We start from the raw sequence: 25,637 nt of genomic DNA, 5'->3' as shown, positions 1-25,637 counted from the left end.
GTGGCAAGGCCCCGGGGGCTGATGAGATACATCCAGAAATGCTGAAGGCTCTGGGAGTGGAGGGATTGTCTTGGATGAGATGTCTCTTCAACACTGCGTTGAGGTATGGGACAGTGTCTAAGGAGTGGCAAACTGGGGTGGTGGTCCCCATATTTAAAAAAAGGGGACCAGAGAATGTATGCCAGGTACAGGTGCATCAAGCTACTCAGCCTCCCTGGTAAAATCTACTCCAGGGTGCTGGAAAGGAGGGTTCGGCCGATAGTCAAACCTCTGATTGAAGAGGAACAACGTGGGTCCTGTGGTAGTCATGGAACAACCAAACTATCAGGATTGCTCCACTAGTTTGCATTTGAATGTTACTGGATTACTCTGTGGCTCTCTCCCTCTGGCGTAAAGCACTGTTTACCATATCAATGAGGTGAGGGAGAGGAGCCGCTCCTCAGACAGCAAAGAGCCAAAGTGTGAGATGAAAGCTGCTTGCAGAGTCAGACAGAAGACTCCAAAACACAGTAGAAATAGAAATCTGCAATGTGACCTTTGTGTAATAGCAGTTGAAGTTGAAGACAAACAAAACGCATTGACCATTTTGTATATATTGTTCAAAATGTGCATTTGTGTTTATTGTTTGAACTTTTTTGTTGTCCAGTCTTTCACACAAGACCTCCAATTATCTTTATAAAGTGTCAAAACAGTTGTTTATTATAGTTTGCTGTGTGTTTTGAATAAATGTGTGTGTAAAATTATTTACCACTTTATTTTTTCCTTTATTTCTGATTGTAAACCTTTATTACACTTATAAAACACAATAAAAGCATATATATTATGAAAGCACAGGTTGTCCTGAAAAAAAGAGACATAAAACTTGATTGTGGGATGCAGGGAGAGCTGTTAACAGCAATAATAAAACATTTATGCCAGGTGAGTGAACTGTCCAAAAAATGCCCTCGAACCTCAGAGGGTTAAGAGCGATGACTGTCAGCAAGTTTGCACTGGGACAATATGTTCCTGATATCTGCACAGTAAGTTTCTGTACTCTTGTTAAGATATTTGTCTGCACCAAAAGTATGTCTTGTAAAAGCTAAGCGGTTTTCGTTATCTTGGTATCATGTGAAAAGACGTAACAGCATGCTGCAGTTCCACAAACACAAGCCCTGCTTTTACGTCTTTAAAGTTTGACCTAGTTAGCCACATGGCCTAAACATGACATGGCATTTTTGATCACATAAGCACACACATGGGAGGATCACTTCTTTATCAGTAATGTCAATAGATGTCTATAAAACCTTACTGTAAACTGTGTTCAGCGTCTATTTCCTGAATGAGCTCCTGCATGACCTCGGGACGGTTAGAACCCCAGATCTGATATTATCAACTTCACATGAAATAAATTAAACTGTCCTTTTTTTGTAACAGAGTCTCGTTGATTCAGTACAGACCCAAAGAACTCAGGGTCTAACAATACCAAACAGCAAATGTCAGCTCTTCCCAGTTTCTCTGTAATCCAATTCTTTCATATTTTGCAGACTGCTGGTCCCCTTGACAGCCAAGTACATGTTGGCATCAACTAAAAATTTATGGTTTTGGAGAGACTAGGTTTTGCATCTGTACTCTTCATATATATATATATATATATATATATATATATATATATATATATATATATATATATATATATATATATATATATATATATATATATATATATACATTTTTTGTTATTTAGATTAATTATGCTGGTCAAATGCTGGTCAGAGGACAGTATTATTGCACTTCAGGGCTGTTTTGAGTGCACTGACTGGGGTTGTTTTTCTGAGGGGTGCAGTGATATTAATGAATTATGTGATACTGTCTCTGCTTATGTCAGTTTTTGCATAGACTAGGTAATTTCCACAAAGTCTGCGACGAAATTCGTAAACAATAAACCCTGGATAACGAAAAGCCTAAAGGATGTCATAAATAGGAAGAAGAGAAGCTTCTATTCTGGAAACCTCACAGAACTGAAGGAAGTGTCTAGGGAAGTTAAGAATAACATCAGGAAGGCAAGGTGGGAATACAAGACAAGAGTTGAAGCTCATTTTAGTAGTGGGGATATAAGAGAAGCCTGGAGGGGAATTAAAACTATGGCCTCACTTAATCAGTCCCCATCAGATAAAACAAATTTTACAGTAGCATGGATAAATGACTCAGAGTTGCCTAATGCACTCAATGTGTTCTTTTCTAGATTAGAAAAATCTGACTTTTTAGAGGATATTGCTTCTCTCAAACAATCTTTTGCTCCTTCAATGGACATCGACATTAGTCAGGAGGAGGTGGGTGCTCTCCTCAGGAAGGTCAGCACTAGGAAAGCGTGTGGACCTGATGGCATCTGTGGGCGCACTTTACATCACTGTGCTGATCAGCTCAGTGGAATCGTGACCCAGCTTTTTCAAATGTCTATAGACCAGGGTCAAGTCCCCCAGTTATGGAAGACCTCAACAATTATTCCCGTCCCAAAGTCCACACGACCGAAAGAGCCTAAACTAAACTACAGAGGATCTTCAGACAGCACAAAATCCCAGTTTACTTTAAACCGGTTAACACCTTGAGACAGAAATTAGTTCACCCTAAGGACAGGATCCCTAGTTACAAACAGAGTAATGTAGTGTATTCTATCAGATGTCAGGAAAACTGTAACGAACACTACATAGGTGAGACTAAGCAACCTTTACACAAAAGGCTATACCAGCACCGCAGAGAGGGCGCCAGTGGACCTCAGTCTGCAGTTCATCTCCACCTTAAAGACACTAACCACACGTTTGAGGACAAGGAAGTTAAAATATTAGCCAGAGAGAAGAAATGGTTTGAGAGAGGGGTCAAGGAGACATTCTTTGTGAAACGTTTGAAACCTAGCCTTAACCGGGGAGGGGGTCTGAGACACGCTTTATCCCCTGTTTACAATGGGGTACTCAGGTCAAAGCAGTTTCAGTCTTTTGTTCATGGTAATGAGTCATTCACGTCATCAGCACTGTCGTCAAGGGAGCCATCATGAGAGGGTCCATCCCATCATTTAGTCACTAGCCTATAGCAGTCTGCCTCTCGGTAGGAGGGGTCTGGTTAGGTTTAAAACTCCAGCTTTTTGTTGTGAAAGTGTAGTGACACGGACCCACAACAGGGGGCGTAAATGAACGGACAATGAAAGAGTCAAATATGAACACTTTACTGTTGTGAATGAGCACAACACAGAGGAATGTGAAATTTTACAGACAGTCAATCACAAGGGTGACGTGTGGGCAGGCTCGAGGATAGAAGACGTCTGTCCTGAGATGAACCGGAACCACACGATTTCCTCCGCCACCGAACCCGGAGAATACTGGAGCCGCCAGGTCCCGAGTCCCCAGGTGGCCACCGTCTTCGAAGGTTGGATCTGGTACTGCTGGCAGGGAGCAGAGACAATAAGATATGGGTGTGTGCACACCCAGTAGCAACAACGGTGGGAATTTCACCTCCACCTCTAACACACACTCGTGCAGCTTCTGTCTATTCACTTATCTGGTAGATGTGTGAAGCGAAGCCGTCGCTGATCACACCAAACGCCGGTAAGGAATACCACAGGAAAACGGCTGCAAAAAGAGTTCAGACTGACACACAGTTTACTTTACGGCTGAGAATACTACCTGAACGGTTCGACGATATCTCGGCAATGAGGTGGAGATGACGTCCGGGTTTTATGGAGTAAGATTATGAAGCATGAATGGGTGACAGCTGTCAGGAGATAATGAGTGACAGCTGTCACCCCCGGCTGTGTCCGTGGCGGCAGCGCCCTCTCGTGCCTGAAGCCCGCACTTCAGGCAGGGCGCCCTCTGGTGGTGGGCCAGCAGTACCTCCTCTTCTGGCGGCCCACAAAACACTTTTGTGACTTCTTGATTATTCTTCTCTACAAGAGTCAAGACAGAAGTCAGACCACCAGAGCAAGAATTTTAGCTGAGGAAGCTTCTGCGATTTGAAGCGAAACGTCCTCACGTCAAGCAACCCAGTCCAGTCAAAGATTCAAGCTTCTCTACTATGGAAACCACCTGGACAACTGAGAGCCTACACAGAAACAGAAAGAGCCTAAACTGTTTGAGAAACATTTAAAAGACATTATCTTATTCTACAAGTATACTGCTGACAAAATGGATCCTCTATAATTTGCCTATCAGCCCAGTAAAGGGGTGGAGGATGCTAAAATATTTATTATTGATAAAGTTTTAAATCACCTTGAAAATCCTGGAACCTTTGCACGGCTTTTATTTGCAGACTTCTCATCAGCTTTTAATAAAATGCAACCGCATGTTTTAATTGACAGACTCTCTTCACATTTTAATCTACCTGATCAGCTGCTGGCAATCCTTCTGGACTTCCTCACTAACAGAGTGCAGCGTGTGCGGGTAAATGGGCAGATTTCTGATGCTCTTGTGTCCAATACTGGCTCTCCTCAAGGATGTGTACTATTGTCACTTCTTTTTATTTTGTACACAGACGGGTGTAGGAGCCCAAACAGCAACACACATTTTGTCAAATTCTCTGATGACACAGTGTTGCTGTCCCTTCTGCGGAGCGATGATCAGGGGCATGGCTAGGCACCTGTCTTCATTTGTCACATGGTGTGATCAAAACTATCTGGACCTGAACGCTGCAAAAACAAAATAAATCATTATAGACTTCAGGAAATGTAAGAGTGGTCATACTCCTAGCATCATTCATGATGAAGATGTCCAGTTAGTGGAGCAATATAAATATCTGGGAACCATTTTTGATGCTAAACTGAGATTTGATGACAACACAGAGACCATCTGTAAAAAATCACAGCAGAGGATTTATCTGCTGCGCAAACTTCGATCCTTTGAAGTGAGTGAGAGGATCCTCAGAGTCTGTTACTGTTCCTACATAGAGAGCCTGCTCACCTTCTCCTTTGTCTCTTGGTTTGTTTGTCTGTCTATGAAGGACAAGAATAGCCTGAACAATATAGTGAAAGCCTGTTCAAAAATAATTGGCGTCCAGCAGAGAGACCTGGCATCACTGTGGGAGAGTCGTGTCATGACAAAAGACCATTGACCATTGATTTAGATCAGAGACATATTTTATCATTAGGCTTTACACTCATGCCCTCTGGGCGGCACTATAAGTTGCCCCAGATGAGAAGTAATCGCTATTTAATGTCTTTTATTCCTCCTGTGATTAGACTCCTGAACACTGGCTGAGGATTTTGTCTTTGTTTTTAACCTTGATTCTGTGATTGTCATTTAGCATATACTTATGTAAATGTTATGTTTGTGTTTTTATGGTTGGCCAGGGTGCCTGCAATGAATTGCCCTTTAAGGGACTACTAAAGTATTCTGATTCTGATTCTTATTACAATCATATTGTCTTATTTACAATTTGTACATAAAGCCCTTCTATCAATCCATTAAGCAATCATAAACAATATATATGTTTATGAGCGTTTGACAAGAGCAGAGGTTAGCTTTGAGTTAGCGGAAGGACATGTTATCAGGTTACAAAAACAAAAATAAATTTAAGAAATATTACAATTTGAAAACAAATGCACCCGAACGTGACGACAGCTGCAACTGCTTAATGCTAACTTTTAACATTGAAAATGCCATAGACATGCTAACGCGTTAGCATCGCACCACTAAAATTTAATCACTTGTTCCTCTTGTCATTTACAACCACTCCACAAAATTTCAACAAACAAAATTTAAGAAATATTACAATTTGAAAACAAATGCACCCAAACATGATGACAGCTGCAACTGCCTAATGCTAACTTTCAACATTGAAAATGCCATAGACATGCTAACGCGTTAGCATGTCTATGGTCCGGATCATCACTAAAATGTAATCACTTGTTCCTCTTGTCATTTCCAACTACTCCACAAAATGTCATCAAAATCCATTCAAAACTTTTTGAGTTATCCTGCTGACAAACAGACAGACAAAACAAACAAACAAACGCGACCGAAAACATAACCTCCTTGGTGGAGGAAAAAAAAAAAAAGACAGAACAACAACAGAACAAAAACAGAACAAAATGAAACAGAATGTGACATTTTAACCTCTTAAATAATACCTCTTAAAATAGGTCAAGGTTAGTCATCTTTGAAGTTGTCCAAGATCTGTGTCCTAAGAATGTTCTGTGAATTCCTGTGAATTTGAAGACTCTGGCAGTAACAGGACTGGACTTATACTGACCACAGACAGACTGACGGACATATGGACAGACACAAAGTCTTCCCAATACCAGAGACCATATTTGATGGCCGCGGGTAATAAAAACAGGCCAGTTTGTGTTTCTATAATAACTAAAGTTCAGGGTGACAGACGTTATCCTCTTTTTCTTCCCCCTCCTCAGTCATATAAAACAATTAACTGTTACAGCTGAACATTAAATTCAACTACATTAGGTCAGACCCCAAAATAAACCATTTAAAAAAAAAAAACTATTCAGGAGTCAGGACACCTCACTGCATTTTCTCCACATCAGCTTTGTATTTTAAATGTGTGATTTTTATTCAACGCATTCATATATTCACATTTTTTTTTATTGAATTTTAGCAATTTATTTTGTCTGTGATAATAAATAAATTTGTGTAATTGTGTAATAAGTAAATTTCTTGACTCATAAATTTGGAATAACTAATGCCGGTGGCTGCTGCTTGTGAGAGGTCGTGTGCACGTGCACGGTGTGAAAGGTCAGCCGGTAGTGAAAATGTAGTGAGAGATAATGTGGAGCTACAGCTTAGTTTAGCTTTTTTACCCAAACATGATACTCCATGCTACAGTTACGTCACAGCGTCACTCGGTCTGAAAACCTCTGAGATTTTCAAATTAACAGACTGTTGTTAAATCTACACTGAGCCGCCATGGAAAGGGATAAAGAGCCACATGAGCTGCGGGGTCGCCGACCCCTAATGTATATTTTTGTGCCCAAACATCTGGGCTACTTGGAAGCGGCACATCGTTGTCATATTTGTGGCCATGCAAACTCCCATTGGACGTGCATTGTTTACATCATTTGCTGTTGTCTATCTGCAAGCTGTACATTCATGAAGCACACCGTTGATGATTTTCTAAACAAAATAGACGTTGCGTATTTTAAGACAAGGAATTCATGTCTTTTTCAAACTTGCACCCTGGGTTGTCTGGCCGATTTTCCTGCATCTGTATTGTGCTATGAAACAGACCAAGACTGATGTACACTGTTGATCCTTGTGAATAACATAGACTCGTGTTTTTCTTGATTTTTTAACTATTCAAAAAATTTGTGCAACAAAAAGGTCCTCGCCAAATAGTTACCTGAGCGTCATGAAGACATCTGCATGTCCACTCTACTGGTGGTTGGCTCTCACTGCGGTATTGTATCACTTCCTGTTCCGGAGCACAGCGGTGTTTTTCTGTATCTGTTAGCTGTTTAATCTGCGCAGTTAGATTGATCTAGTTAACTAGATAACGATTTGTTTCACAGTGTAATCTTCACATGCCTTAACTAAAGCACTCCCTCTGCTGAATCACCTCTAAATTATTTACACATTATTCACTTTGTGTGTTTTTAGGAATCCGCTAGCTTAGCGCAGCTACTAGCTCTTAGCCGGTTTAGCATGGCGGCTTCTCCTGTCTCTCCCGCACTTTTCTGCTCTGGGTGTGAAATGTATAGTTATTCCTCGGCCTCCTTTAGCAGTAATGGTACTTGTAATAAGTGTAGCTTATTCGTAGCTTTGGAGGCCAGGCTGGGCGAATTGGAGACTCGGCTCCGCACTGTGGAAAATTCTACAGCTAGCCAGGCCCCTGTAGTCGGTGCGGACCAAGGTAGCTTAGCCGCCGTTAGTTTCCCTCTGGCAGATCCCGAGTAGCCGGGAAAGCAGGCCGACTGGGTGACTGTGAGGAGGGAGCGCAGTCCTAAACAGAAGCCCCGTGTACACCACCAACCCGTTCACATTTCTAACCGTTTTTCCCCACTCGGCGACACACTCACCGAGGATCAAACTCTGGTTATTGGCGACTCTGTTTTGAGAAATGTGAAGTTAGCGACACCAGCAACCATAGTCAATTGTCTTCCGGGGGCCAGAGCAGGCGACATTGAAGGAAATTTGAAACTGCTGGCTAAGGCTAAGCGTAAATTTGGTAAGATTGTAATTCACGTCGGCAGTAATGACACCCGGTTACGCCAATCGGAGGTCACTAAAATTAACATTGAATCGGTGTGTAACTGTTATGTGTCGACGCGGGTTGAGGAGCGGACCTGCATCAGAAGGAACCCAGCGCTACAAATAACCAGAAAAGCGGTTCCAAAAACAATATATTTATTTCACCCGCTGGTGCATAAAAAGTATAAAAACAGAAATAGCGTCCCTCTGGTGGAGTGAAGGCTGGCACGCTCTCCAGCGCCCAAAAGGATCGAAGCCCGGCACTCCTGGACCCACTACCACCGCCAAACACCCCCCAGGTGGACACGACAAACCGACTCTCTGCGAAGCATAGAAGAGGTGAGGTAAGTTAGCAGTTACAACTAATATCCTTCAAAAGACACACACTATCAGCAACACATGCAGGTCTGTATTTTAAGCTTTATGTAAATGAGCAGCTTCTCACAACAGGTGGAGGACCACTTGTCCGCATGCCACAGCAGTGAGAAGCGAGCTGCAAAATCCTCATCACAATTCAAGTATACTGCGTAACAAAATACCAAATTACTATCAACAATTAGTCAAACACTTAATCACCTTTGATGTGTGCTGACAGCATGTGTCCCTCACCCTTCCTTGCTTCACGGGCTCGATGTGTCAAACCCAGGCGCGGTCCTCAACGTCTCACAAACGAACATCACAAGGTCGAGTTCCCGGCAGTTCTGCTTGAATCACACATGACTTAAATGCAGAACGCCATCCAATTATCTGCTTCAGCTGAAAGTCTTTAAGGTTGCATGTGAGCACCATTCACAGGTGCTGCACATGATGTTGATGAGGGTGAAGGATTCTTCAGCCAGCACCTTCTCCACAGACAAATCAGTTCTCATGCCACCTGGAGAGCAAAGAAAAGAAAAGAACACCAAAATATCCAGCCACACCCCCCAACACACAACAGTAACTTTGCAAAAACAATGTCGGACTCTGTAGTTTTCTCTGGGCACCTCCCCAATCGGACCGGGAGTGACATGTTTAGCCGCATGTTCTCCTTGAATTGCTGTCTGTCTGAGTGGTGTCCAAAAAATGAGGTGGGCTTCATAGATAATTGGCAAAGCTTCTGGGGAAAACCTGGTCTTGTTAGGAGAGATGGCATCCATCCCACTTTGGATGGAGCAGCTTTCATTTCTAGAAATCTGGCCAATTTTCTTAAATCCTCCAAACCGTGACTATCCAGGGTTGGGACCAGGAAGCAGAGTTGTAGTCTTACACACCTCTCTGCAGCTTCTCTCCCCCTGCCATCCCCTCATTACCCCATCCCCGTAGAGACGGTGCCTGCTCCCAGACTACCAATAACCAGCAAAAATCTATTTAAGCATAAAATTCAAAAAGAAAAAATAATATAGCACCTTCAACTGCACCACAGACTAAAACAGTTAAATGTGGTCTATTAAACATTAGGTCTCTCTCTTCTAAGTCCCTGTTGGTAAATGATATAATAATTGATCAACATATTGATTTATTCTGCCTTACAGAAACCTGGTTACAGCAGGATGAATATGTTAGTTTAAATGAGTCAACACCCCCGAGTCACACTAACTGCCAGAACGCTCGTAGCACGGGCCGAGGCGGAGGATTAGCAGCAATCTTCCATTCCATCTTATTAATTAATCAAAAACCCAGACAGAGCTTTAATTCATTTGAAAGCTTGACTCTTAGTCTTGTCCATCCAAATTGGAAGTCCCAAAAACCAGTTTTATTTGTTGTTATCTATCGTCCTCCTGGTCGTTACTGTGAGTTTCTCTGTGAATTTTCAGACCTTTTGTCTGACTTAGTGCTTAGCTCAGATAAGATAATTATAGTGGGCGATTTTAACATCCACACAGATGCTGAGAATGACAGCCTCAACACTGCATTTAATCTATTATTAGACTCAATTGGCTTTGCTCAAAATGTAAATGAGTCCACCCACCACTTTAATCATATCTTAGATCTTGTTCTGACTTATGGTATGGAAATTGAAGACTTAACAGTATTCCCTGAAAACTCCCTTCTGTCTGATCATTTCTTAATAACATTTACATTTACTCTGATGGACTACCCAGCAGTGGGGAATAAGTTTCATTACACTAGAAGTCTTTCAGAAAGTGCTGTAACTAGGTTTAAGGATATGATTCCTTCTTTATGTTCTCTAATGCCATATACCAACACAGTGCAGAGTAGCTACCTAAACTCTGTAAGTGAGATAGAGTATCTCGTCAGTAGTTTTACATCCTCATTGAAGACAACTTTGGATGCTGTAGCTCCTCTGAAAAAGAGAGCTTTAAATCAGAAGTGCCTGACTCCGTGGTATAACTCACAAACTCGCAGCTTAAAGCAGATATCCCGTAAGTTGGAGAGGAAATGGTGTCTCACTAATTTAGAAGATCTTCACTTAGCCTGGAAAAAGAGTCTGTTGCTCTATAAAAAAGCCCTCCGTAAAGCTAGGACATCTTACTACTCATCACTATTGAAGAAAATAAGAACAACCCCAGGTTTCTTTTCAGCACTGTAGCCAGGCTGACAAAGAGTCAGAGCTCTATTGAGCCGAGTATTCCTTTAACTTTAACTAGTAATGACTTCATGACTTTCTTTGCTAATAAAATTTTAACTATTAGAGAAAAAATTACTCATAACCATCCCAAAGACGTATCGTTATCTTTGGCTGCTTTCAGTGATGCCGGTATTTGGTTAGACTCTTTCTCTCAGATTGTTCTGTCTGAGTTATTTTCATTAGTTACTTCATCCAAACCATCAACATGTCTATTAGACCCCATTCCTACCAGGCTGCTCAAGGAAGCCCTACCATTATTTAATGCTTCGATCTTAAATATGATCAATCTATCTTTATTAGTTGGCTATGTACCACAGGCTTTTAAGGTGGCAGTAATTAAACCATTACTTAAAAATCCATCACTTGACCCAGCTATCTTAGCTAATTATAGGCCAATCTCCAACCTTCCTTTTCTCTCAAAAATTCTTGAAAGGGTAGCTGTAAAACAGCTAACTGATCATCTGCAGAGGAATGGTCTATTTGAAGAGTTTCAGTCAGGTTTTAGAATTCATCATAATACAGAAACAGCATTAGTGAAGGTTACAAATGATCTTCTTATGGCCTCAGACAGTGGACTCATCTCTGTGCTCATTCTGTTAGACCTCAGTGCTGCTTTTGATACTGTTGACCATAAAATTTTATTACAGAGATTAGAGCATGCCATAGGTATTAAAGGCACTGCGCTGCGGTGGTTTGAATCATATTTATCTAATAGATTACAATTTGTTCATGTAAATGGGGAATCTTCTTCACAGACTAAGGTTAATTATGGAGTTCCACAAGGTTCTGTGCTAGGACCAATTTTATTCACTTTATACATGCTTCCCTTAGGCAGTATTATTAGACGGCATTGCTTAAATTTTCATTGTTACGCAGATGATACCCAGCTTTATCTATCCATGAAGCCAGAGGACACACACCAATTAGCTAAACTGCAGGATTGTCTTACAGACATAAAGACATGGATGACCTCTAATTTCCTGCTTTTAAACTCAGATAAAACTGAAGTTATTGTACTTGGCCCCATAAATCTTAGAAACATGGTGTCTAACCAGATCCTTACTCTGGATGGCATTACCCTGACCTCTAGTAATACTGTGAGAAATCTTGGAGTCATTTTTGATCAGGATATGTCATTCAAAGCGCATATTAAACAAATATGTAGGACTGCTTTTTTGCATTTACGCAATATCTCTAAAATTAGAAAGGTCTTGTCTCAGAGTGATGCTGAAAAACTAATTCATGCATTTATTTCCTCTAGGCTGGACTATTGTAATTCATTATTATCAGGTTGTCCTAAAAGTTCCCTGAAAAGCCTTCAGTTAATTCAAAATGCTGCAGCTAGAGTACTAATGGGGACTAGAAGGAGAGAGCATATTCTAGAATAGAATTTAAAATTCTTCTTCTTACTTATAAGGATTTGAATAATCAGGTCCCATCTTATCTTAGGGATCTCATAGTACCATATCACCCCAATAGAGCGCTTCGCTCTCAGACTGCAGGCTTACTTGTAGTTCCTAGGGTTTGTAAGAGTAGAATGGGAGGCAGAGCCTTCAGCTTTCAGGCTCCTCTCCTGTGGAACTAGCTCCCAATTCGGATCAGGGAGACAGAGACCCTCTCTACTTTTAAGATTAGGCTTAAAACTTTCCTTTTGCTAAAGCTTGGACTTGGCCAATGATGGGGAAATGTGGGATGACCCAGACCTGGATAAGTGACAGACAATGAATGAATGAATACTACGTACATATTATAGAGCAGGTACCTCAGTGGATAAGGAGCTGTCCTGCCAATCTATAGACCTGAGCTTGAATCCCACTCATGTTTCCTGTCATTGTCCTTGGACAAGACACTTAATCTTTATCGTCTCACTCCACCCAGCTGTCAACAGCTGGAGTGGCCGGGGAAGCAACCGGTGTCATGCTGCTGTCCTGTCCAGGAGGGTCAGAGACTCTCGTCCACTTCACATTATGGAAACTGCAGATACGCACCGGCACCAGCAGGCCTCATGGGCCTATACTGGACTTGTGTCTTCTACTGCATGTGAGCCACATTGGGGTAAAAAAGTATTTATTCAGTTCCCGATTGTGCAAGTTCTCCTATTTAGAAAGATGAGAGAGGTCTGTAATTTTCAACATAGGTACACTTGACAAAATGAGAAAAAAATCCAGGAAATCACATTGTAAGATTTTTAACGAATTTATTTGTAAATTATGGTGGAAAATAAGTATTTGGTCAATAACAAAAGTTCAACTCAATACTTTGTAACATAATCTTTGTTGGCAATGACAGAGGTCAAACATTTCCTGTAATTCTTCACCAGGTTTGCACACACTATAGCTGGTATTTTGGCCCATTCCTCCATGCAGATCTCCTCTAGAGCAGTGATGTTTTGGGGCTGTAGCTGGGCAACATGGACTTTCAACTGCCTCAGCAAATTTTCTATGGGGTTGACGTCTGGAGACTGGCTTGGCCACTCCAGGACCTTGAAATGCTTTTTACGGAGCCACTCCTTCATTGCCCAAGCAGTGTGTTTGGGATCATTGTCATGCTGGAAGACCCAGCCATGTTGCATCTTCAATGCTCTCACTGATGGAAGGAGGTTTTGGCTCAAAATCTCACGATACATGGCCCTGTTCAGTCTTCCCTTAACACGGATTAGTCGTCCTGTCCCCTTTGCAGCAAAACAGCCCCAAAGCATGATGTTTCCACCCCCATGCTTCACAGTAGATATGGTGTTCTTGGGAACTCAGCATTCTTCTTCCTCCAAACATGACGAGTTGAGTTTTTACTAAAAAGTTCTATTTTGGTCTCATCTGACCACATAATATTCTCCCAGTCCTCTTCTGGATCATCCATTTGCTCTCTGTCAACCTTCAGACGGGCCTGGACATGTACTGGCTTAAGCAGGGGGACACGCCGGGCACTGCAGGATTTGAGTCCCTCTCTGCGTAGTGTGTAGCCTTTGTTACTTTGGTCCCAGCTCTCCACAGGTCATTCATCAGGTCCCTCCATGTAGTTCTGGGATTTTTGTTCACTGTTCTCATGATCATTTTGACCCCACGGGATGACATCTTCTGTGGAGCCCCAGATCGAGGGAGATTATCAATGGTCTTGTATGTCTTCCATGTTCTTACAATTGCTCCCACAGTTGATTTATTCACACCAACCTGCTTGAATATTGTAGATTCACTCTTCCCAGCCTGGTGCACATCTACAATTTTCTTCCTGGTGTCCTTCGACAGCTCTTTAGTCTTGGCCATGGTTGAGCTTGGAGTCTGACTGTTTGAGGCTGTGGGCAGGTGTCTTTTATACAGATAATGAGTTCAAATAGGTGACATTAATACAGGTAACAGGTGAAGGACAAAAGAGCTTCTTAAAGAAGGAGTTACAGGTCTGTGAGAACCAGAAATCTTGCTTGTTTGTGTGTGACCAAATACTTATTTTCCACCATAATTTACAGATAAATTCTTTAAAAATGCTACAATGTGATTTCCTGGATTTTTTTTTTCTCATTTTGTCTCTCACAGCTGAAGTGTACCTATGATGAAAATTACAGACCTCTCTCATCTTTCTAAGTAAGAGAACTTGCACAATCAGGGACTGACTAAATACTTTTTTACCCTCCTGTATTTGATTTTAATGGTGTACAAGAATAAGCTGAGATCCGTGGCACCCAGGAAAGGAGGATAAAATATTTTAATTTTTTTTTTGTTTCAGTTTCATGGTTTTTAAAAATATTTCTTGGCAATGTGGTGTGTAAGCAGTGATCAAACTGGTCTCTGAAATCTTACCACTAAACAACTCTGTACTGATGGAGGACACTATCTTGAAGTCTTGCAGTGGGGTGATGATGGCAGTGACGCTTCCCAACATGCTACCAAGACCAAGTATCAGCAACATGAAGAAGTACAGCACCGACCACAGCTGAGGCAAAGGCATGTTCTTAATGGCCTCACTGTAGAGGATGAAGGCTAGACCTGTTCCTTCTACTGCCTGAATGGAAGAGACAGAAAGACACCAATGTGAGAAGGATCTAAATCAGAAGATGGGAAAATAAGTCATAATAAAATAATTCATTTCAACATCTTTGTGTATTTCATGAAATAAGAGAAAAAAAAATGGCAAGAGAAAAAAAACCCCTAAAGACTGTACATAAATTAGTTATATGCAATATTGAAGTGATTCATACACCCCTAAAACAACTGATGGATTTGAATTGCTACTGCCCTGCCTGAAATTGTATCATCATCTTGCTGGAATGAAAAGGGTTAGGATTAGGGTTCGAGTGCAACAGAGGTGCCTGATCCGTTCAGAAGATGTAAGATTCAATTTATTATTATACCTTGGGTAAAACTGGTTTAAAGTAAGTGAGTCATCTCATTTAGTAAACACACAACGAAACACAGGACAAGACAAAGCAACGACAGTGCTAAAAAGCTAAAAGAACAAGGACGGCCCAAAGATAAAATAAAAGCAAGATGAGTTAAAACATCAATAGATAAAAAGTCTAAAAACATGTCATATCAAGCCAAAGGACAAAAATTAAATAAATAAATAAAAATGTGCTCTTCATAAAAACAAAATAAAAGAAGCTATACAAAAAATAAACACATAAGTCATATTTAAGTTTCTGTTACTTGTTAACAGCACTGATGGCTGCTGGTGGAAGTTCTGTTACCTGATGTTTTTATGGTCTCTTCTGCACAAGGAAGGTGAAATTAAATGGTCTACTTTTTATAATTACTGTACAGTATTTTGTTTAAGGTACTATGCATATTCTTTCTATTTTTGTCTGACTTTTATGCAACAAATGCTGTTAAAAAGGTAAAAACGCAGTGTTCTTTTTGGGGCCAGTGTCCCGTCAAGATGAGGTGCGTCGCACTACTGCGCATGCGCACATTGCTCTACCCCGGACTTGAAGACGTCACCCGTCGAGATGAGGTGCCTCGCGCAACTGCACATGTGGAGATGATGTAACTCGCTCGACGTGCAACTGCGCATTTTTTTATTTTGTTTTTTCCATCAGTTTTTTTTAATTAATTGTATTCAGTGTATTTATAGTCTAGTAAGTAAAACATCTTCTGTATTTTACGTTAGGAGCATAAATGTATTTATATGTATATTTTGCCTGTCGAAATAAGCTAAGTCCAGGTTAAAAATACTGATCATTTTATAGTGAGTAGATTTTATACATTACTACGTTCGGATGAACAATTTCTACATTTACTTGCCCATCAAAATAAGCGAACTTCGTCAAGTAATTTTTTCAGTGCACACATATGCAGTTACGCGACGAACCTCATCTCGACGACGCACCTCATCTTGACAGAACACCGGGAACTGATTAATCCATTTGACATGGTTTCTTCTGGGAAAATTGGTTTTCGATTTAAGAACAACTGCTTAAAGTGTGGCATTTAAATGAACTTGTGCAAATATATATTTTTTTGTGCAGGAGAAGGATGAGGAGCAGGGCTTTCCATTCATCTGTATGATCCTGATGTGGGTTTGAACTGGGGATCCTCTGGTCTGCTGCTTCAACCTTTTTAACATCATACCCATAAGTGAGTGGACAAACTAACATAAAATTAAACAAGAAGTCTGTTGTCATACGCTCAGTAAAGAACACAGTGGTTCAGACCATGCAAGAAATTTCTATTTAGGAGAAGAGCTGAATGTAGTGTTCATGAGTTTAATAACCTGTGGGTAGAAGCAATTTATGCTTCTTTTTGTCCTTGATTCTGCCCTCCTGTAACATCTCCCTCACAGCAGACTGTGTGTGCTGTCCTTGATTCCACATTCCTGTGGGGTCCTCCACTGTCCTTGATTCCACATTCCTGTGGAGTCCTTCACCTTCCTTGATTCCACACTCCTGTGGGGTCTGCCACTGTCCTTGATTCCACACTCCTGCAGGGCTGGCCACTTTCAGCACTGTAGCCAAGCTGACTAAGAGTCAGAGCTCTATTGAGCCGAGTATTCCTTTAACTTTAACTAGTAATGACTTCATGACTTTCTTTGCAAATAAAATTTTAACTATTAGAGAAAAAATTATTCATAACCATCCCAAAGACATATCTTTATGTACGGCTGCTTTCAGTAATTCTGGTATTTGGTTAGACTCTTTCTCTCTGATTGTTCTGTCTGAGTTACTTTCATTAGTCACTTCCTCCAAACCATCAACATGTCTATTAGACCCCATTCCTACCAGGCTGCTCAAGGAAGCCCTACCATTAATTAATGCTTTGATCTTAAATATGATCAATCTATCTTTATTAGTTGGCTATGTGCCACAGGCTTTTAAGGTGGCAGTAATTAAACCATTACTTAAAAAGCCATCACTTGACCCAGCTATCTTAGCTAATTATAGGCCAATCACCAACCTTCCTTTTCTCTCAAAAATTCTTGAAAGGGTAGTTGTAAAACAGCTAACTGATCATCTGCAGAGGAATGGTCTATTTGAAGAGTTTCAGTCAGGTTTCAGAATTCATCATAGTACAGAAACAGCATTAGTGAAGGTTACAAATGATCTTCTTATGGCCTCAGACAGTGGACTCATCTCTGTGCTCATCCTGTTAGACCTCAGTGCAGCTTTTGATACTGTTGACCATAAAATTTTATTACAGAGATTAGAGCATGCCATAGGTAGTAAAGGCACTGCGCTGCAGTGGTTTGAATCATATTTCATAACCAGATCCTTATGTTGTGTGGGCCGCCAGAGGAGGAGGTACTGCTGGCCCACCACCAGAGGGCGCCCTGCCTGAAGTGCGGGCTTCAGGCACGAGAGGGCGCTGCCGCCACGGACACAGCCGGGGGTGACAGCTGTCACTCATTATCTCATGACAGCTGTCACCCATCTACGCTTCATCATACTACTCCATAAAACCGGGACGTAATCTCCACCTCATTGCCGAGATATCATCTACCTGTGAAGGTAATTCTCTGCTAAACTGAAAACACTGACTAATAGTCTGAACTTCTTTGCAGCTGTTTTCCTGTAAGTGTTTCCTTATCTGTGGGATTGGCGTTTGGTGTGATCAGCGACGGCTTCGCTTCACACTCCAACCAGATAAGTGGTTAACAGGAGCTGCACGAGTGTGTGATTAGAGGTGGAGGTGTCTTTCCACCTTCTGACTGTTTTTGTTACTGGGTGTGCACACACCCACATCTCACTATTTGTGCTCCTCACCAGCAGTACCAGATCCAACAGTCGGGGACGATGATCACCTGGGAATTCGGGACTTGGCGGCTCCAGTATTCACCAGGTTCGGTGGCGGCGGAAATCATGTGGTTCCAGCTCTTCTCAGGACAGACGTCTTCTATCCTCGAGCCTGCCCACACGTCACCTTTGTGTATTGACTGCTATCATATTCTGAGATTGTCTGTATAGTCGTTGTGCACATTCACAACATTAAATTGTTACCTTTTGGCTCATCTATTGACCGTTCATTTGCGCCCCCTGTTGTGGGTCCGTGTCACTACACTTTCCCCAACACCTTACTCTGGATGGCATTACCCTGACCTCCAGTAATACTGTGAGAAATGTTGGAGTCATTTTTGATCAGGATATGTCTTTCAATGTGCATATTAAGCAAATATGTAGGACTGCTTTTTTGCATTTGCGCAATATCTCTAAAATTAGAAAGGTCTTGTCTTAGAGCTTACTTGTAGTTCCTAGGGTTTGTAAGAGTAGAATGGGAGGCACAGCCTTCAGCTTTTAGGCTCCTCTCCTGTGGAACCAGCTCCTAATTTGGATTAGGGAGACAGACACCCTCTCTACTTTTAAGATGAAGCTTAAAACTTTCCTTTTTGCTAAAGCTTATAGTTAGGGTTGGATCAGGTGACCCTGAACCATCCCTTAGTTATGCTGCTATAGACTTAGACTGCTGGGTGGTTCCCATGATGCACTGAATGTTTCTTTTTATTCACCTCTTTTTGCTCTGTATGCACCACTCTGCATTTAATCATTAGTGATCGATCTCTGTTCTCTTCCACAGCCCCAACCAGTCCCAGCAGAAGACTGCCCCTCCCTGAGCCTGGTTCTGCTGGAGGTTTCTTCCTGTTAAAAGGGAGTTTTTCCTTCCCACTGTCGCCAAGTGCTTGCTCATAGGGGGTCGTTTTGACCATTGGGGTTTTTCTGTAATTATTGTATGGCTTTTGCCTTACAATATAAAGACCCTTGGGGCGACTGTTTGTTGTGATTTGGCGCTATATAAATAAAATTGATTTTGATTTGATTTGATTTGTCCTTGATTCCACACTCATGTGGGGTGCACCACTGTCCTTGATTCCACACTCGTGGGGTGCGCCACTGTCCTTGATTCTACATTCCTGTGGGGTCCGCCACCGTCCTTGATTTCACACTCCTGTGGGGTCCGCCACTGTCCTTGATTTCACATTCCTGTGGGGTCCGCCACCGTCCTTGATTCCACACTCCTGTAGGGTCCGCCACTGTCCTTGATTCCACACTCCTGTAGTGTCTGCCACTGTCCTTGATTCTACACTCCTGTAGGGTCTGCCACTGTCCTTGTTTCCACACTCCTGTGGGTAAATAAATGGTAAATGGACTGCATTTATATAGCGCTTTTTCATTTGCATCAGACACTCAAAGCGCTTTACACATCAATGCCTCACAATCACCCCGATGTCAGGCTGCTGCCATGCAAGGCGCCCACAACACACCAGAAGCAACTAGGGGATTAAGGATCTTGCCCAAGGGCCCTCAGTGATTTTCCGGTCAGGCTGGGATTTGAACCGAGGATCCTCTGGTCTCAACCCCAGCGCTTAGCCACAAGACCATCACCTCTCCCAAATAATGTGGGGTCTGCCACTGTCCTTGATTCCACACTCCTGTGGGTCTGCCACAGAAATGAGTTATTTAGGTCTGTTAGAAGTAAAAGGGTGTCATGAGCATACATTACAATGTGATGTTCGGTGTCTGATACTTTTATACCTAAAACTGAGGGATGTGACCACACTGCTATCGCAAATGGTTCCATTGCCAAAACAAGTAGCATTGGAGAAAGAGTGCACCCCTAATGGGTACCGGTTGTGAGTTTAAAAGGGGATGATATTAAATAGTTGGTGGAGACCTCTACCACTGGGTCAGTATAATGTGTCTCAATGCATTTTCAAAAGCAATTACCGAGGCCAAAGTGAGATAGCACATCAAATAAATAGCTCCACTCCACTCTGTCGAATGCTTTTTTCAGCATCTAAAGACAGAATAGCCATGTCAGGGGTTCCCTCCCTTGAATGTATCAAATTCAACATCCTTCTGACATTATGGAAGGCTTGGCAGTTCGTCACAAAGCCATTCTGATGTAGGCTGATCACAGTTGGGAGCACCAGTTCCAATCTTCTAGCCATTATTTTAGCTATAATTTTGGCATCTGCGTTAAGCAGTGAAATGGGTCTATATGAAAAGCAACTGGTAGGGGATTTATTGGGTTTCAGAATAAGTGTTATCAGCGCACTCTTCAGGGAATCTGGGAGACAAACCTGTTGCAAGGCCTTATTATTTAATCTTTAAATATCTTATAATTGTCGACAGGGAGACCATCAGGGCCTGCAGCTCTGCCTCCTCTCATAGTGATAATAGCATCAGCATTTTCTGAAACATCTAGTTTCCTATCCACATGTATTTTAAAATCGTCTGTATGGAAGAGATATAGAGATTGTTCAGGAATTCAGATTGTGTTTCCATATTTTCTGAGGATTTGGATGTATTTAATACTTTATAGTAGATGGAAAAGCTATCATTAATTTCCTGAGGGTCTGTTATTATTGCTCCACTCTGAGTTTGAATTGCAGTAATTGCCCTGTCCACATCCAGTTTCTTTATTTGCCAAGCCAATAATCTCCTCGGTTTTTCACCTTGATCATAGTAACTTTCATCTGCTTCTACCACCGGGCACAGAGTACTTGGTGAAAAATACAGAGCCTAGGATTGGTCAATGCCTACAGGACAGATGAGAGTGTCAAGCACTTCTGTGGTATGCTTAATGCACTGGCATTACTAAATGAAGAAGAAGTCACCAGTGGCATGGCCTACCTTATGGAGAACAAAACTGTTTTTGCACTTGACACTTATCTCTTTGGTGACTAGTTTCACACCCACTCCATATAACTGTTTGGCATTTGACAATTAAGAACCCCCTTCAACATGTTTTACCTCTATTATGAGGAACACACATGCCAAAACTCTGCTGAGTAAAACTTCATATGAACCAGGGGGGGTTTTGTCCTAAAATGCACTTTTACTGGAGGGGTTGTTCTAGGGGGTTTTGTCCGTACCCCATCCAAAAAAAAAAAAAAACCTGAAGCGCTTGTTCAGCATTCATAAGATGCCCCATTTTTACAAAAAAACACCACCAAACTAACCACACACGCTAAATACGCCACCAAAATTATACACACTGCAAACATGTAAAATATTTCTCAAGTCTCTCAAATTCCAAATCTATAATTACTGTCTGTACACCTGAAATGAGTGCGTATGAGACAGAGGGAGATTGAGAGAGAGAGAGAGAGAGAGAGAGAGAGAGAGAGAGAGAGAGAGAGAGAGAGAGCTCCTCCACAATAGTGTTCACAAAGTGGCGTCTGTACTGTGTGAAAACATTCAGCTGGTTGAACGAAGTCAAACTTAACGCTAACGTTACAAAAACTAAGCAAACAATAAAAAACATCAAGAACTACAGCAAAATTAAATACGTACAGACGAACTGAGGTTTTCGGCCTCATTCGTTAAATGTTTCAGCAGTTTAAATATCCTGACGAAGTGCCAGCTGCAGGAACGAAGCTTAAATGATGCCAACGAAAGCCAATGAAAGCCCAGATTACATGTTTCGTTTGGGCTTCGTTGCCCTTCGTTAAGTGCTGTGTGACTGGGCCATTAACTACCCCCTGGGCTCTATATACAAGTGAAGTGGGAGAGTGGTCTGACAGCAGAATGCTGTTAACCATGCGTTTCTTAACAAACCTGACACTGCCAGACATCTCACTGAAATGCAACCTGTGGACTTCAGCATTACAAAATATACACCAGGAACAGAACTGAAACTATCTATAACTTTACTTATGTCTGTGAGCACTAAGCCTTTTTATGAAAATGTGAGGGCAGATTCTTTTTGATGAAAAGAAGCTTCTCTGTGAGCTGTGAGCCTGTTCCTTTTAAAAAAAAAATTTTTTCCCACAAAGGTGGAACATGTAAACATTGATGAGCATGTGGTGCGTGCGCACAGTGTCGCGCGGCATCTCCGCACCACACAGAGGCAAAACGGAGTAATTTTAATATTATTTTATTTCATTTTTTCTTTACGGATCATGGGATAATTTGCGGCCCATGGAGGAGGAGCGGAGGTTCTGAATGCAGCACCACAGACATCCAACAAATGGATTACACCTATAGCGGACTAAGTTGGCCTCCCATCAGCCTGAACACCCACAACAAGGACTGAAACTCACCAACCTGATGGACAATCTCTGCCACTGAAACCATGAGTTCTGAGTTCTGATGGAGGAACTGGTGCAAAGTGCAGTGTCACAGAGGAATTTTTTCAGCCACGACAAGAAATTATTTTCAGATGTTGTTTTCCAAACTCAGGAGGCTTTATATGGATTCATTTTCTTCAGGATTGTGTGATGATGAATTCCACTGAAACAGGTAAAACTTTTATTACTATTATTTACTCTGTGTGTGAATTTACTCCACATGAGGACTGCAGCTTTCAGCCAATCAATGGACAGCATCGATGGACGTATTTTCAACTTATGAGTAAATTACGTGAAAGCCTGTAAAAATCCATAAATTAGCTGCATTATTGTTTAAGCCGCAGTGTTCAAAACGTATGAGAAAAGTAAGGGCTTATAGTCCGGAAATTACAAAGCATGTGTGTGAAAATCCCAGATTGAGAGGTTGACGAGTAAATAAATACGGGATCTTGCCAATACCTGATACTGTTATCGGGATCAGTGCATCCCTATATATAATAAAATCAAATGTGAACATTTTCAACCAGCCCATATATGAACAGGAAGGAGTGATTTAAACTGTGATCTCATTCTTTAAAAAATTGGATTATGTTGTTATTCCACGCTTCAAAATAAAGTTTACATTAATAACTCCTAAAATAGTCCCAGCTCTGTCTCCACAAATGAGACAGCATACTCTCCCTAGTGACATTAAAAGCAAACTAGACACCCAATTGATCTACGAACAACGAGGAGCAGTTATGAACTGACGAATCACACAATTAACAAACCTCCGCTCACAATCAGCTTAGTACAATAAGCGAACAAAGCATACATAAACTATATTTACATGCATATCTGGCTGGTGTGTGGGATTTAAACCATGTCAGTGACAATCAGGTGCTTCCTAGGAAAGCATCATTACCGTGTGCATGACACAGACAGTACATTTCTTTAGTAGCTGAAAAGCAGAGTTAAAGTTCCATTTCAACTGCTACCATTGAAAAGTTCGGTCACTGACCGTTGTCATCCCAGTGTAATTGTGCTATTCATGGCTAGCCTGCTGTGTTTCCAGTTCTTTGATGAACGACTCCAAACTTGCAGGATCAGCAAACGTGAGGATTCCTTTCATGGAAAAGCCTGAGTTTAGTGGGGTAGTCCACCTTCAGGTCTCGTAGTTGTTGTTTCACATCATCAAAGCGCTTTCTTTTCTTGTGTAGCTCAGTGGACATGTCTTGACATGGTGGCCTTCATATATGACCTTGCCTTTCTTTCTAGCCACTTGAATGACTTGGGTCTTGTCACAGAAGTTTACAAACTTCATTATCATGACTCATGGAGCAGTTCATTGCCAAGCTCCCGGTAGTTTATGCAATCATTTGATAACCAGTGGAACAGGGAAGGTCTCGGGTTCTAGGACATTGGATAGCCACTTTTCCAGAAAAGCAGCTGCATTGCCCTTTTCAACTTTTTTCTGGGAGATTCACCGGCCTAAGATTTGAGCTCCTGTTTTCTAGGTCAGCGACCTTAGTAGTAAGCTCAGACACCTGCTTCTCCAGGATTGTGATTTTAGTTTTCTCACCGGCAATGTCGTCCGCTGTGTCACCAATCCGATTCTCTGCTTGTTCCAGTCTTCCTGAAAAATCTTTATTTAAAGTCTGACTTGATCCCACTGACTGCAGTCAGAACTCCATCAAATTTGGAGCCAAAGTCGTTTTTCATGGCTGCAATTGCTTCTAAGATCCCTGCTGCTCCAGGAGTCAGCACATTGGTGGTTGCTTGCAAGCATCTTCTTCTGTTTCCTCAAGTCGGCCGATCTTATTCTGAGCCTAGCTTTTTCTGGTGGCCCAAGGTGGTTTTAAGTGTTTTGGTCAACATATCTTAGATTACAGATACACTTAACTTTAGTCTGATAAAGAAGTGTGTTTGCTTTTAATTCAAGATAGTTTAGTTTAGCCGATTGCTACAGTGAGCTCGAAAGTGCAACCGCTCAGTTCCGTGTCATAGCCACTCCCCCAGCAAATTCTTTTTTGTTACAGTGCTTGATTATTTTCTTTCCCATCGACCATTTTCCACTCATAAATTCAAAAGAGTTTACCTCACCAATTTGCTCCAGGGAATGCGTTAGGTTGGCAGCAGCTCTTTGGGTAAATCAGTCTCCAATTTCTAACTCTTACTCCGCCTTAGTCAGTGAATTACACAAACTTTTTGATTGTCCAATATAGGGGCAGACAGCCTCTAAATGGCTGTTTAATCTCCTCCAAGGTTTGCATAGCATCGCAGAATACACCATTTACTTCCACATTTTTGCAACATCAGTCTGGAATAATTCAGCACTATGGAGTGCATTTATTAATGATCTGGCAGAGAATATAAAAGATGAATTTGTGGTTCTTCCCCTTGCTCCACTGAGGGTGCACTCTCTGTTGCTCCTGCATCTCCTGCCAATGAGCCCACAGCTGGAACAGTGCATCTGTTGTAGCTCTAAGGGTCACATCTTGAGAAATTGCTTGGTTTGGCCAAAATGTGATACTCATCAATAGGTGAGCCAGGCTTCTTGTGCTGGACTCTTGGATTCTCAATAATTAATTTTTATGACAAAACTCACTCACCATCAGCTTTAATCGAACCCGGCACTTAAGATAGTGTTCTGGACACAGGCAACATCTCTCAGGCTGGCATTCCAGTCCAAGAATTGTCCACTCCTGTTTGCATTAAATCCTTGGACGGCACACCACTAGACCATATCACCCATGACACAGTTCTCCTTCACTTTATCTCCTCTGGCAATCACCACAAAAAGACCCCCTTCTATTGTTTTTTCTTCACTCCACTCATTTTAGGAATTTGCTTCTGGCTCTGTACCACAATCCACACACTGAGTGGTTGACCGGGTCCATTTCCCAGTGGAGTTAGGCTTGCCTGTCCCACCGTTTGAAATCTTAAATTTGAGTTACTGAGGTAGCTAAAACTCAGCTCACTTTTAACTAAGTTTTGACTAAGGTTTTCAGTAAATATTGAGCCTTTTCTCTCCCTCCACCTTGTCCATATGACTGTTTGATCAATTTGCTTCTGGGTGCGCCTTTAACATCAAGTTGGTTAAACCCCTTTACACAGGGATGGGGTCTGTTTAGTGGTCATTGAGCAGTCATGAAATCGTATTGAACACTGCATGACACCAAAGAGGCGCTCAGCTGCCACAAGTACCTTAAAAGGTTTGCAAGATCACAATGGTCGCCGTGAAGTATGAAGCTGCACCTGATTTCCACAGAAGCCAGGAAGATGAACAAATACCACACAGGCCACACTAAAACACTTAACAGACCACTCCATATGTGCCCGACAGGTGCCTAATGACCGCAGAGAAAATGCCGTGGCAACAGCAGATCATCCACTGACACGACTGGAAAACATGAACAATATCATATTAGTAT

General features: G+C 41.8%; 1 protein-coding gene across 1 annotated transcript in view; it reads right to left on the bottom strand.

Annotated features, from left to right (window-relative positions):
- LOC117513692 (sodium- and chloride-dependent transporter XTRP3A-like) overlaps positions 1-25,637 on the bottom strand; it is a 259,989-nt gene that overhangs the window by 35,787 nt on the left and 198,565 nt on the right. Inside the window, exon 10 of the mRNA XM_034173933.1 lies at positions 14,526-14,727. Coding sequence (XP_034029824.1) covers positions 14,526-14,727 — 202 coding nt within the window. The remainder of the gene's footprint in view (positions 1-14,525; positions 14,728-25,637) is intronic.

Source organism: Thalassophryne amazonica, chromosome 7 (assembly GCF_902500255.1).
Source record: "Thalassophryne amazonica chromosome 7, fThaAma1.1, whole genome shotgun sequence".
Taxonomy (NCBI): Eukaryota; Metazoa; Chordata; class Actinopteri; order Batrachoidiformes; family Batrachoididae; genus Thalassophryne; species Thalassophryne amazonica.
The sequence above is the reverse complement of the archived record's forward strand: the minus strand, read 5'-3'. Positions and strand labels throughout refer to the sequence as shown.